The sequence below is a fragment of the Buceros rhinoceros genome, unplaced genomic scaffold (assembly GCF_000710305.1).
Source record: "Buceros rhinoceros silvestris isolate BGI_N320 unplaced genomic scaffold, ASM71030v1 scaffold1994, whole genome shotgun sequence".
Lineage (NCBI taxonomy): Eukaryota > Metazoa > Chordata > Aves > Bucerotiformes > Bucerotidae > Buceros > Buceros rhinoceros.
In genome coordinates, this window is record NW_010407497.1 from 18,905 (window position 1) to 33,122 (window position 14,218).

The 14,218-nt window shown below is 38.0% G+C and overlaps 1 protein-coding gene across 1 annotated transcript in view; it reads right to left on the bottom strand.

The window, feature by feature from the left end:
- Window positions 1-5,413: 5,413 nt before the first annotated feature.
- NBN (nibrin) overlaps window positions 5,414-14,218 on the bottom strand; it is a gene marked incomplete at its 5' end in the record, with an annotated part of 10,066 nt that continues 1,261 nt past the window's right edge. Inside the window, 6 exons of the mRNA XM_010134473.1 lie at window positions 5,414-5,444; window positions 8,577-8,626; window positions 9,110-9,223; window positions 10,186-10,341; window positions 11,762-11,850; window positions 13,745-14,218. Of these exons, the coding sequence (XP_010132775.1) occupies window positions 5,414-5,444; window positions 8,577-8,626; window positions 9,110-9,223; window positions 10,186-10,341; window positions 11,762-11,850; window positions 13,745-14,218 (914 nt within the window). The remainder of the gene's footprint in view (window positions 5,445-8,576; window positions 8,627-9,109; window positions 9,224-10,185; window positions 10,342-11,761; window positions 11,851-13,744) is intronic.

Sequence of the window (14,218 nt, forward strand, 5' to 3'; positions counted from 1 at the left end):
TTTTACACAGTTCCAGGGGGTTCTCTGAGACAAAAATGGTTGATTTTTCATCAGTCTGGATTCTGGCACAGGCTTCTATGTGAACACCAAGTTGTTGCTGTTCAAGAACAACTACCTGGCACAGTCTGGAAAGTCAGTACTCTGATCTTGCCCGTTTCTCCGTTAGGTCTGATGTGCTGGTTGTGGAATTCCAGTTCTAAACGAGATAAAGGCCTATATTCATCTACTTGAATGTTTGTTCGCACACACAATGCACCCGGACTTGGAGAGAACTATGTGAATGTCATTTCCGTGTGTCATGCCTCAGTTTTCAGCTTTTGCTGGAGCCTGCTTGGGTCATACCCTTTTTTAGGTGAGCAATGTAAACATGTACAGAACATCTGCTGTCAGCTGAGATAGATATACTCTTTTGAGCTGCAAACAACTTGTGAACAAAACCTCTGCTCTGACGAGATGATAAACCTACCTGAGGTTTGCATGCTAAGCTTGTTTTATCTTCATGTGTGAAAACTGATGATGGACTGAAGGCTAAAGGAGTAACATTAGAACCTAGAAGTTATTCTGGTTTGGAGAAGTGGGGAACTTAAGTCAAAGGAAAAAAAACGAACTGGAGAGTAAGAGGTTCAGAGACCTGTAGTGTTCGGAGAGAGGGGAAAGGTGTTCGTTCACATGAATCTGGTGCTGTAGCCAGTGCTTGAGGGAGAATCTGATGGTCAGGGTTGGGGCAGAGCAGTATGGGCAGAGTGCTAAAGCAAGTGGCAGGGAAAGTTGCTAGTTAGGGAGATCTGATTTTATCTATCTAGCATTTTTATAACTATCTCACTGGAATGTGGTGATGCTGGTTATCAAAACATTGTAAGAGGAAGAGTGAGGAATAGCAGTAAGGAATTCAGTTCAGGTTTTGCCATGTTTATCTAAGTTCTAAGGAGGTCCCAGAACAACCAGAACACGATTGGAATTTGTGAATTAAACACCAGTGGGACTGAGAATAGATTCAAGAAATGAAACAGAGCAAGAAAAGTTTTATGGGAGTTTTATGGGAGGGTGGGAAAATATACGCAAGAATAAGGGTAAGAAGTCACCTGTACAAAATGGACTGGTGATGGGGCAACTGGTAAGGAAATGGAGATAGGCCTACAGAGACTTCAGCTGCTGTCTCAGTTACAACTGACGTTTGATGTAAACGCGTGGAACAGAGCCTCGGACACATCAGCAATGGAGGTAATCAACGGGGCTTAGCACGCTGGGAGGAAGTCGATGAGAGGTCAGTGGATGAAGGAAACGGGAGCTGACTGTGAATGTACTTTCAGCACACCAGAACCAGTGCAATGACACAGGAGAGGCCACCACTGCTGCACTAGGCCCCCCATTCCAGGAGGAGACGGGTGATAATGGTACGAAGAAAAAGGGCAGACTGACAGGTGTGAACGGACAGAAACAGGAAAACAAACTTTCACAGTGAGAATATCTCGGTAGTCTAGCCGAAAAAGGCAGTGGCTTCCCCAAGAGATTAGGAAAGCTGAAACCGGTGTGAATTAAACTGAAAATTAAGCATGTTTTTCCTGCAGGGATACAGCACCCATCCTGTTTTAGTGGTGCATAGAGTAATTCCATCTGCTTTAAACTGTGTTCAGCTAAGCTGCTGAATGCAAGACTGTATTTTAAAAGACTTGCTAATAAAAAGTATATTTAATTTACATACTGCGTGCATCTCATTCCTGTGAGCAGTGTGAACAAGGATAATACATGCTGTAAAAAAAGCCATTCCAGCAAACCCTCACACAAACTTTGTCTTACACAGAAAAACGCAAGAACAAGATCTGAAGATAAGTTTCTGCTTAGATGTATTTTTAGGTGCATTTTTTTTTTTGTCAAAAAGGTGGGTATGCTTGCAGATAGTGGTTCAAGGCATCATTTCTGAGTTACCAAACTTTTTTTAAGCTTCTAAAGAAAATCACCACCACAAATTCTCTCAGAAAACTGGTGATCTGCATATTGAAACCACAGAAAACGGAGCATGCAGCAGAAGTTCCAAACTGGAGAATGCAGGTAATTGCACTTGCTTGTGCTTACAGATTTGCTTTACCTAGAAAACTGTCTTTACCTCAACCCATGAGTTTTCCCACTTTAACCCTTCTGATTCTCTTCCCCCATCCTCCTTGGGGGGAGCAAGTGGCAGCACGGGGCTTAGCTGCCTGCTAGCAGTGCACTTCATACAGGAAGCATCTGGAACTATTATGTTAACTTGACCTGAGGTAAGGCAAATACTGATGTAATTTATTCGATGTTCAGCCTCCCAAGGCTTGGTTCACATAATCATGCCCTTTATTATCTAGCTCAGAAAATTCAGTAATAGAAGGCCCAAACCCATAAGCCAATAAGCATGTTTTCTCTAAGGCCTGGAGCTGAAAATCATGACAAAATTATGCTAAAATGGAAGGAAAACTTCGGTATTATGAATAGGACTTGTTACCTGAACTTGGAATTACAGTTCAAGCCATGGGTACGGGGTGGAGGGTTACACGTCTAAGCTGCTTTAACGCAAGCAAAATGCCATGTTGGAATAGCAAAAGGCTCAGGTTCACTACTCCTACAGGCTTCTCATCAACCAGACAGCAGATGAAACTGAATTAGAAACTAAACTATCACCTATTAGGCACCCTCAAATTGGACCCAACAAGAACATACCGTGGATGTACCATCAGCCAAGTGCTGATCCTAACTTTTTTTGTTCTCAGCACTACTGTAGAAACCCCCACAATATCCTTCCTTCTCGAGAGCACACAGCTGCCAGTAAAAGACTGCAAAGAAATCTGATGTTGGAAGTGTTGATAGAGAAAAAACATCTCAAAACAAGATCTATAAAGAAATCTCCAAATGTGTGTCTGTGGGTGCTGCCCAAAACACATGGTGGGCGAGTCCATCAGTCTAGGAAATTAAATAACTAAAGTATCAAAGCTGCTAAAATTCAAGTGTTTGGGGAACTGGATGAAGAGTTCTAAATCACATTACGTGTATAGAATAGTGGACTCAGATGTGCCACCAGGGTTGCTTGAACCCTAGCAGGCTGCAGTCTGAGCAGTAAAGGACTTAGCCTTCACTTTCTCCTAGAAGGCCGCTGTAGATTCTGTCTTTTGAGAATTTCTAAGGTGAAACAAGTGACGTTTTTAACAGCTGTAAACAAACTTTCTGAAGGACCTTGTCCACTGATACTCTGCTATCCAAGCTATTGGCTAAATTTAGTAACAGCAAAAAGGTCATTCTCAAGAGCTACAAGAGCTGCCCTCTTGGACCAGTGGGTCTTTAACAGGAAAATCTGGAGTCATTGTAGGAAAACACCTGAGAGTGCAACAAACAGCAGTCAGTAGATCTCCTCTAGCGAGCAGCGAAATTACCAAAGAACAGTCTTTTTAAAGGTATTTGGTGGACAAGATTTGACGTGCCCTGACTGAAGTTACAGTATCAAAACACTCCCACAGCTATCACTGAACTCAGAGGTACTGGTCTTGCACTCTGTGTACCACTCTGGACATCCCGGACCAAGTGATCAAGATGATGCCAGACAGATCTGAGGAAACACATGTTTTTGAAGACTAAGTATTTTCTGAGACCATACAACCATGTGGACTTCAGCATATCTGCTATCTTGACACAGATCTCACAATGCTGTTCTTAAAATCTGATACACTCAGCTCATCTTGCTTGCACAGTATGAGCTCTTGCCAGAGGAAGTGGTTTTATTAATGAATACTTAAATTCAATTGCGTCAGCTAGATTATTTCCTCATATGAAGGAGATCCCACCATCCTGGCTTTTGAAACATGATGCAATGGAGCTTCCAGAAAGTCCGGAAGGCTTTTCTCACTGTACTTCTAGAGAAATCTCTCAATTTCCAAATTCTCAGATCATTGAGATGAGCTCTCCTAACCCAAGAACAGGTTGCTGTTTCATAGCTTTCACTGTTCAAATACATGATGGAATTATTTTGAAGGACAGGGGTTTTTTGTTTGGGTTTTTTTGTTTGTTTTGGTTTTGGGGGTTTTTTTTGTTGGTTTTTGTTTGTTTGTTTGTTTGTTTGTTTTTTACACAGCTACTGCAAATCATAAAGACACAAGAGGAGGAATATGGGTCAAATAAATTAACCATGAAAATGTGCTGAGGAAGTTCACTTAACTTCCTTTTCTCCCTTTCAGGGGAAAACTCATTGGTTTCTCTTGGCTTGAATCTTTGTAACTGGATAACAGGCATATTTCCAATTGCAAGGGATTCATCTGGCTTCTCTGCCACCAGATGCTAGAGCTCTCAAGGTTTTTTATTTTCCACGGAAACTACCTACACCCTGCAACCAGTTTTGGTTTGGTTTTTTTTTTTTTTTCAAAGTCTCATTTTGCTGGGTGGAGTCCCCCCCCACTCGACTCCTGGAAACTATCAAATTCAGTCTTCTCCCCATCTAACTTCAGTCTCACCACAAATAAAAGCAATTACAGAATATGAGACATCATTATATCAGAATTCACACTTCTGAGGAACATACGAGGTTATTTCTCATTTAATACCACAGGAAAGTACACAGACTCTCATAATCTGAGGGTTCTCATCATGGAGCTTTTGGGCTTTCCATACACATGGTTTGTTCTTAAACAGCCAAACACAGCTCTCCTGTATTTGCAAAAGAAAGGAAATATGCAGAGAAAGAAACTGTACTTGCCTTTTCCCCCTGTCCAAGAAACCATAATTAACAGGCTTGTTAATTGTTTGTGCTGCAAAAGTTTTGGTATCTGTTTGAGTGTTTCTAATCGGAACTGCAGGCTGTTCAAACAAATATTGAAGATCTGAAGACATAATAGGGCAAAAATCACTGAATTTTAGAATTTAAACATTAGTTTCAAATCTGCCATCACACAAAACTGAGGGCTGGCTAAAAATAATTTGATGTCACCAATTTCAAAAACAGGAAGAAGCTTAACATTATGAATATTGTTTACTCAAAGAAATTTAAAATTTGGTCTAACTTATTTATGAAATCCTCCACCTCATGACAAAACTGACAATATACAAAAATCTATTTAACAACGCCTTTCTGAAAAGAAAAAAGCCTGATGTTAACTTACCCAAAATAGTACTGATAAGCACACAGAAATAAACAGCCTGAAATGAAATCCTACGTATGTATGGCATTTTACTGAGCATTACTCGGAAGCAAAAAATGTTAAGATTTGGAAAGTGTGCAACCTGTAAGTAGCGAGTGGTGAAAGAAACTTTTTCTTTAATAAAAGCAAGATTTAAAAACAAATCTTACAATAATAGACAGCTCAAATGGTCATACATAGGTGCATGTCACACACTCTAGCCAGCCACCCTAAGAACAGAAAACAGATTTTGCTAGAGAATCGCTGTAAATTCAGGTCACAATTTATCTTCTCCTTTTTACATTAGGATCATATCTGCAATGAAAAAGAAAACTTGTCACAAATAAGTAAAATTTAATTACATTCAAAGTTAACAATGTGATGTAAATAGCTTTATTTTGTATTCATAACAAGGGATTGGTCAGTGTTCAATCCATTCCCTGAGCACACTTTTATAATTAACTACAGTGGCTATACTGTGACTGAAAGACAAGTCAGCTAGAACATGCGCATGAACTAGAGATTACTAAAATCTTCCCTGACTTCCTAGCTACTTAAAATCTTTAAAGGCTTGGAGAAACTCGTCCATTAATCAGATTTAATGTCTCACCACTAAGCAAGGGGGAGGGAAGGGAAAGATGTACTTCATATTCACATCAGTGCATATCTGGCTATAACTTATTCAGCCAAAACCCTCCTGCTGCCTCCTATTCCCACACAGAGCAGTTCCTTGACTTGTCTTCTCCTTTATACAGCTTCTGATTGATTTTTAGTAATTGAGACCTGCCTTCTGGACATACTAAATAGTTACCTGATTTACTGCTATACAGTTATAGTTTGCCTCTGCTTGACACTGCCATCCCTTGGCCTTCTCTTTCTCTCCATCTGTGCTTCATCTCCCAAAATCCTGTGCCACTTCTTTGATATTCTGATGTGTTTTGTATTCATGCATGAATAACTTCTGTACACAACTGAATGATCAGTCAGAACTAATTCTTTTCTCATTCACCAAGACTTTTTTTTGCTTAGACAGGAAAATGTGACAACTTGTGAGTCAAATTACATCACCACATAATTAGGAAGGCATTAGAAGTCACTGCTATTCCTATACAATCCAGACTTCTGGGAAAAATGAAGTGTGTACCCTCTGAAAGAAATGCTCTATTATTAATTGTAAATCAACAGAGCAAGCTGTTGATGCAGTAAGATTTTCTGAATGGCTCGTACACATGTTGATATGCATTTTCATGTTTCTTTGACAGTGATTTGGACAAAAAACATCCTTTCACCACACACATTTTTCTACCTAAATGCACAACTGTTAGTGTTAGTCAAACACATGGCAGGTGTTCGACTAACAAGTCAAACAGTTGTTGCCTGTTTCTTCACATAAAAACTAAGAAAATAATGAAATCTTTGCTAAACAAAAGATTTGGGCAGGATGAGATAAGCAGATAGGAGAAGGGGATGACACATGATGGAAACCTGCCATCAGGACACCAACAGCTTCAACCCTGTCTATGGCTGTCTGGCTGTCTAAGGAGATGCTGGCACTGACATGCTGACAGTTATGACCATCTTCTTATGTAATCTCCCCCATCTCACCTCCAGCCATTTTCCATGTTAAATGAAGCCTGGATGATGTTTTCCAGGCAGAAAGAAATCAAACAACATTACCAAAGGAAACAGTACAGTGCCTGCAGCCTGAAATGGAAAAAACTAGAGAGATTCCACTACTGCGAATGAATGCATGAAGACACAAAAAGACCTTGCTGGGAACATGGAGTGAATACAGAGGGCTATTTCTAAACGTAATCCATTTGTCTGCAGTCTTTAGCCAATAGGGGAGGAAGGGAAGGCATGTCATACTATCTCAGTATGTACTCAGCAGCAGTTGAGGGCACAGCTTTTCTTTCGAGCTCATCTTTACCTCAGAGTACCGTGTGACATTTTCTAATAGCATCTTCAAATGCAGTTTTCATAGGGAACTGCAGCTGCTAATATTAACACTATGCCAAGTAGTTTTATTCAGGATTAAGGACAAAATTAGACAAACTGCCGAACATTAAACTGTGTGTTTTAATACTTTTGGAATAAAATTGTGGAAACTTCTATAAGTAGACCCATCCTAAATAAACTGGAGTTAAGATAAAAGCTTTTCTAAGCATGAATGCATGCAAATTAAAGTTTCCACTGCTGTGTTTTGAAATGCTAAAATTAATAAAGGTATTTTGAACTAGTTAATATTCCAGAAACAGAATCAAGCTGTGCCATGTTTTTATAAATGTCTTTGTAACTGATATATATTTAAAAGTTGTTTTCCACATGTGAAAACCGGATCATGGCAAACGTGGTTGAGCACTTTAAATTAGAAAGTGGTTACAAATCATTAAATTAGGATTACAGTTGAAAGTAACTGGACAGGAAATCAACTGAATAAGATGATCCTCTCTTTCAAAAGAGAGATTAGGGAAAGCGGTAGATAACTGAAGTGAGGGTTATTGAAAGAAAACTGCTGAAACAGGCTGTGTTTTAGAGGCAAATGTAATGAATTATTGCAAAGAGCAATGGCAAACAGCCAAGGTGAACCTGGACATACTGAGGATCTCTCTCAAACTCCTATGACGTTAGCACTGACTAGAACAGAAATAATGACCCTCCTACACTGTTGGGAGCATAGAATGAGCAGTGTAAGAACAACTCCTCTCCTCAGTCTGAAAACTGAAAAGATGGCAAGGCTTTGAGGGAGTTTCTAACAAAAAAGTAGGCGCTCTTTCCTAACAGATGGGTTTAAAAGCTTAAGGTCTCAAAAATAAGGGACACAGAGGGGCCATATGGGAGGATTTAAAAAAATCCTCAGGGTTATTTTAATTTTTGTTTTAAATTCTGGGAATCATTACTTCAAAAATAAAAATTAAAAAAAAAGGGAAAAAAAGAAAGCAGTCCTGCCAACCACTTTTCCACAGAACTAATACTCTGTTGCTTTAGCTCCCTCAAGTAACTCAGCACAGGGACAGACAAGTGCCACAGCCGGAATGAAGAAGTGGCCCATGACTTTTTCTTCACAGTTCAGATGACTGACTGAATTATAAGACTGAAACACTTCATTAGGCTCTAGCAAACAGTAACAGTGGAAAGCCTGACCCCAGAATCTCTTCCGGCCTTTGTGAACAACTAAGTTTGTGCACATGAATCAGGAAATAGCAACATTTTTTTTGAGAATGTTCTTACTAAAAAACTGAGGCAAGTCAGAATGAAATTGAAAGTTTAGGCACAAAAAATTTGAGACCAGCTGTTGAGTCATTTTGGGTGTATTCCATACATGAGAATACACAGAACTTTGAAAAGAATAGTCAAACTGGTCTTTTAGAAAATTTGAGTTTGTCCAAAAAAAGATGTGATGCAAAAAAAAAAAAAATACTTTGAGTACAAACATAAAACTCTTACCTAAAGAGATCATCAGCAAGTGATTCTTCTCTTGCATGTCGGTTTTGTTCCTGAGAAAGTAAGTTTATTCAGTATTTGATGTTAAGGATGAAGCTAATGAAGAATAGATAACAATATATCCCTGCACTAACGACAGTTTTTCCTGAGGAAATAAGTTTTCTCTGAGTGCTCCATTCACTGTATATTCACATTAGATAATATATTTCACTACTCAAGCTTGGCTACTGCTACCAACTACTGGAATGGAATAGTTTGTGCAAGATATCGATTTTGGTCTGAAATATGTTTTTTGGGTTTTAATTAACATTATAGAAATAGGAAAATTTTTATCTGATTATTGGTGCGTAAAGGGAATTTGACTTTCCATAACTTTTCTAGCATACATGTTTCTATGAGCACATGGGGACAGCTAACTGGCTGAGGTCTTATTTCACAAGTAGAGTTCTGAAGCGTTTCAGTAATGACCACAGGCTGGTATGGCCACTCTCATAAGCCAAGCTTTTGTTAATCATCTTTATGAAGTAATTCCTTACCTCCATTTCTTGTCTTAACCAGTCTTCTAGCTCTGAATTCTTTTTAGCATGGTGAGCAATCAAATCTGATCCTCCAATAATGTACGGAAGTTGTCCTGCTCCTGGATAAGCTACCTGTTAGACAGCAAATTCTTACAATTACAATACAGAGTGAGCACACTCCAAGTAAAAGGTCTGGTTTTACAAATTCAGACAGTCCATGCAGATATCACAGAAGACAGTCAGTCAGTCTTCCTGTGAATAAAATTTATCAGAGATCAGATTCAAGAGATTGAAGTGAAAAAAAAAAGTTTACCAAAAGAAACAACAAAAACTACAGCTGACGTTACACACGCTAAATAAATCTGACAGTACATAAAATCAAGTATATCATGTTTTCAAACTCCATTTATACTGATAGATATTATTTTATCATCAGAATGCTTAAGCATCTACTACAAAAGGGTGGAAACGAAAATCCTACCGGAAATTTTAAATGTTATCTGAAAATGGGAGCACATTCCCAGAAAGCTGGAAGCTGCACCATGCAACTCACACTCTCTACACAGTATTTTACTAAAATGCACTTCAATTTTTTTTTTCCCCAACATGAGCTGAAGTGGTATTTTTACATTGAACACTATGAATTTTCTTGAAATTATCTTCACAACCCAAGCAAGCAATAATCTTACTTTTGGAAGATACGAGACTTAGTTCTATTTGGAAATCTAAGGTTTATTAGATAAAATGCAACACTCTGAATCAGCATACGTTTTATACATAGGTCTGTGGAGAAGGCAAATTGCTAGTTTTTGGAGGTACAACCAGAAGTTATGGTAGGCATCACTTAACTTATTCCAGGTAAAAGCTTGGACTAGAGGCACGAGGTAAGCCTTTGTCAGCCTGGTACTTCTACAGTCAATTAGCAAAGTATCTGTTAACAGTATAATATGATATTTAAATTATTTCTTTCTATAGTTTCTATGAATTAAAAGAAAAAAAAAGACCTTCCATAACATATTTCTACAACCTTAAGGCAATACTTTTTAGTATTTTTAAATAGTGCCATCTTGTGACCATTTAAAATCCACACAAACCTTTTTGAACACTTTGAAATTTTTCTTTCCGCCGTAGCTGGTAGTTTCAGTAAGCTGACTGGTCTGTCTTGGATGGCTGACAACCAATGACCTAAATTCAGTCAACAGAAGTCTGCTAGGGAGATTCCTGGAGTCATCTTCCAGTTCATTGTGGTTCTTGTGTGGGAAGAAAAAAGAAGGAGCACTTCAAGTGTATAAAGAGATATACATCATATCTAACAGTATAAACTTTAGAGAAAGAAATTATGAGCACAGCTAAGGCAAAAGTTAGGACTATAGAAGGGTGAGGGGAAGCAGCAACAGTGTCAGAAGCCAAGAAGACAGATGTACTTCTCACCGTCCTTATATACTACCGACAGAGCTGGGAACTCAGTAAATTTATTTCTTTCAAATTTACATCTGTTGAAAAGGCAGGATCATTAAGAACTACAGGAATAATACTGAAGTCAATGTACCTCATTTCACTAGGATTTTACTTCGAGATACAACTTCTAGTAAGAATTTATTTCTTTATCTTCAGTTTAACTAAGAGCTAAGAATTACTTCTGTCCTTCTCTCCACCTTACCTCTTACCAGGACTGATTTAACAGAGGATGCTTATCCTAATGGAAATTCTAACTTACTCTACAGAAGACAAAGTTGAACGCCTTCAGCTCAATTCTAGCCTGCATATTTAGCATTTAGGCCAATTTTAGGGCTGCAAACCAGCTGTGATCAATGAAGCAACTTTTTCTTGTACAGGAGAATTCTCAAATACCAGCAAGTTTGCATGCACGCTTTGCTGCCCGAGGCTAGACTGATGCAGATTATAAAGGAAGTCTGGGTACAAGGCAAGTTCACAAGTATTGTTACACCGTTTTCATGGACTGCTGCAGCCCAGATGCAGTACAGCTGTTTTACAGCAATGTATAAACTTAATCTGAGCTGACCCTGTTGTTCGGTATATCTGCAGAGCAATCCCTGGGACTGTTTTCTGTATGTATGCAAAAAGGTTTTATCCCACCCCTTGTTGACTGGATACACTCCCCTTTAACTCTTCAGAATCTCTCCTCTGCAGTTTCATTTAGCCTAGTCTCCTTTTCCTCTGCCTCACTGCCATTCCCACCAATCCTCCCCTCCTTCTCATCTCACCTATAACAAAGTTAGCACGCTATTTATTGTTAATGACTGTGTGTTACATCTATTTTCCCAATAATCCATCTCTTCCATTCTAGCTGTGATCTCCTTGGAGCAGACAAGATTATGTTCATGTCTGATCTTTAAGCAGTAATTAACAAAAACATCAGTACAAGTATTAACTGCATTGAAGCGTTACTACGATTAACATTAGGGTTCCATAGTTTCAGTCATCTTAGGTATCAATCCAAATGCCGTTACAAAAGCACATAGATGAACTCTGTCTTTTCACAGCCAGGAAGTTGGTCTGTACTATTCATAATCACACACCATTATTTTAAGGAGTACAATCCTCAGAGCCTCCACTGCTCTGAAATAGGATTCACAAATACTGTCTTCTTAAAAGCAAAATTTTGATGCATTTTCTTAATGCTTCTCAAAGTTTGTTGTTCGAACTTACAACTAACTGGTTTCTTACCATCAAAACTGATGACTCTTGCTTGATCTGGCTTTTCATTTCTGAAGTTAGAACTGATCCAAGTTCTGCTTCTTCCTATTTGATTAAAATTTATTTTAAAAGTAACACTGAAATTAAATGCAAATTTAATTACATGAAATTTGCTCTCTAGAGTAAACAGAAATAAGCATTTTCAAATCAATATAAATATTGAGACATAGAAGAAACTGCAATGTACTTGATTTTTATGATTTTACACACACTGTAACAATTACTGCATTTTTTCCTATTAAAAAAATCACTCATGCTTTTTATTCTTATACCAGTAGCAAGTTTTGTCCATGTGTACAGCCTTCAAAGTCCTGCCAGGTTCTAAAAATACTGTAAAAGCTTCTGAATATAAAAAGTAACATTTTCAATTTTGTATGTTAAGTGTACGTGTGTGTAGAAAGGACATTTCATTACTAGGATAGGAAAGTGTTTTGCCGGTTGCTTTCCTCCCATAGTTTAATTTATGAAAGGCAAATCTGGTTTATTCTCAGTGGTTTAAAAAAGATCAGATCATTTTTATGCACCGCGTAGATTTTGAGACAATTACTTACATTCTTGCCAGATACACAAGGTGCATCTATACTCAAATAAAGTAGGTAACATAAATATGGCCCTGGAGGATTACAATTAAATCTCCTTCCTGTTGCACTGGAAATACAGTTTTTGTGAAGAAAACAAGTCATTATTAATTAAACTATTAAAAGACTTCTTGTCAGCAAAAATCTTTAGATGTGCATCTGATAAAGTAATGGTTTAGTTACACATAAAAATTTGTTTTCCTTCATGATCCTGACAAGAAGTTAGACCAAAGAAACATTCCAGGCTATTAACAAAATATCAAAAGAGATTCCAAGCAGCCATTTTAGTCTCTTGGTATGGTGAGACCTGAAGGTACCTCCTCTCTGACAGTATAAAGAGAAAGAAGCAAAGATTCTCTACAGCTGTAAGACTTGTCTTTTAAAATTTGCCTTTCAGTAATACACAAAACCACAGCATTGTAACACAGTTCAAAATTCACACTTTGCCAGAAGCAAGCTCCCGCACAGTATCAAGAGCGTCAAGCTGCTCTGAGCCAAGGATGCACAGGTAAATGACTCCAACCTGATCCAAGGTATCTTGCAAATTCCAGTTACTCAATCATACATTCAAACTTTATTATTACAGCATTTAAACACAGCCTACACTGCGTCAGAACTGACTGGACAGTAAAGTTTAACATATTTTTAAAAGAAACAAAAACCAAACGTGTCCCTTCTCTCTTTTCCCCTCTGCATTGTTAACAGAGCTCCTGAAGTGGTTTTCCTTTACAAAGCTGCTTGTTTTTTTTCAATGAAGTGGCTACTGTTAATTCAAAACTCCATTGTTTTCTTAGTTTCTCTTAGAAAATTGCCTTATGCTCAAAAACAAAAACAGAGAAATAATCAAGAGAAGTAATCACAAGCTGCATTTTGGGTTTTTGGTTGGTTTTTTGTTGTGGTTTTTTTTTTTTTTAAGAGGACATTAGTGATCTGAATTGTCTTGTATAGGAATTTTAATAATCTTTCACTTGACATCTAGAGATTCTGACTTGAAAGATGTTGGACACTACAGCAGGATTCAACAGAAGAGGTCAACTAAAGTCTTCTTCATAAATATTATTATGTAAAGATAATATAACTGAGCATTATATTAGTATAAATAATAACAATGTAATTAAGCCAACACACAATATGTGAAGCTTTCTTGGTGCAGGAATATATTCTGGTGTTCTAGCTACCATACTTGAAGCAAAAAGAGACAAAAACTTTCAGAATACAAGTGCTTTCAATTCACAAACTATGTCCAGAAAAATTAAAGAAACATAAAAAAAAAATCATGTCAATTTTTAATTCAGAGTGATTTGAGAGGTTTAAGCAAACAAACTTTACAAAGCCAGTTTTTGTATGATAATACAACTTACCAATACTTTATTCTCCTCTTTCTGCTTTACACTTGCTTCTTGAATCCTGCTTCCTTTGGCTTCCAAACATCTTTTTTTGCATGTATTTCCTTGAGCTTCCTGGTCACGATCTAACATTTGATCTTCCCAGTCTAGGTCTCTGCTTCCAAACACAATTTCTAGTGTTTCTCTATCTTCAGATAAATCCTCTAACTCCTTTCTCTTCTTCGGTGCATGCTTTTCACTAGCAGTAGTTTTAGTGTCAGTTCTATCACTTGCCAGTTTGACATTTTCCCTCATAAGCTTTGTACCTGTCTCTTTTAATGCAAAATTCAGGTTTGGGTCCAGGATGTTATCCTCCTTTTGATGCTGTTCTGCTTCACTGTTCCACACTGACGAAGCTGTGGGTTCGGTGCACTTGGAAACAGGCCGCGACCTTTCCTCCAGTTTTGCTAGTTTGGGTATAGATGTTTCTTCTCCTTCTTCAGCTC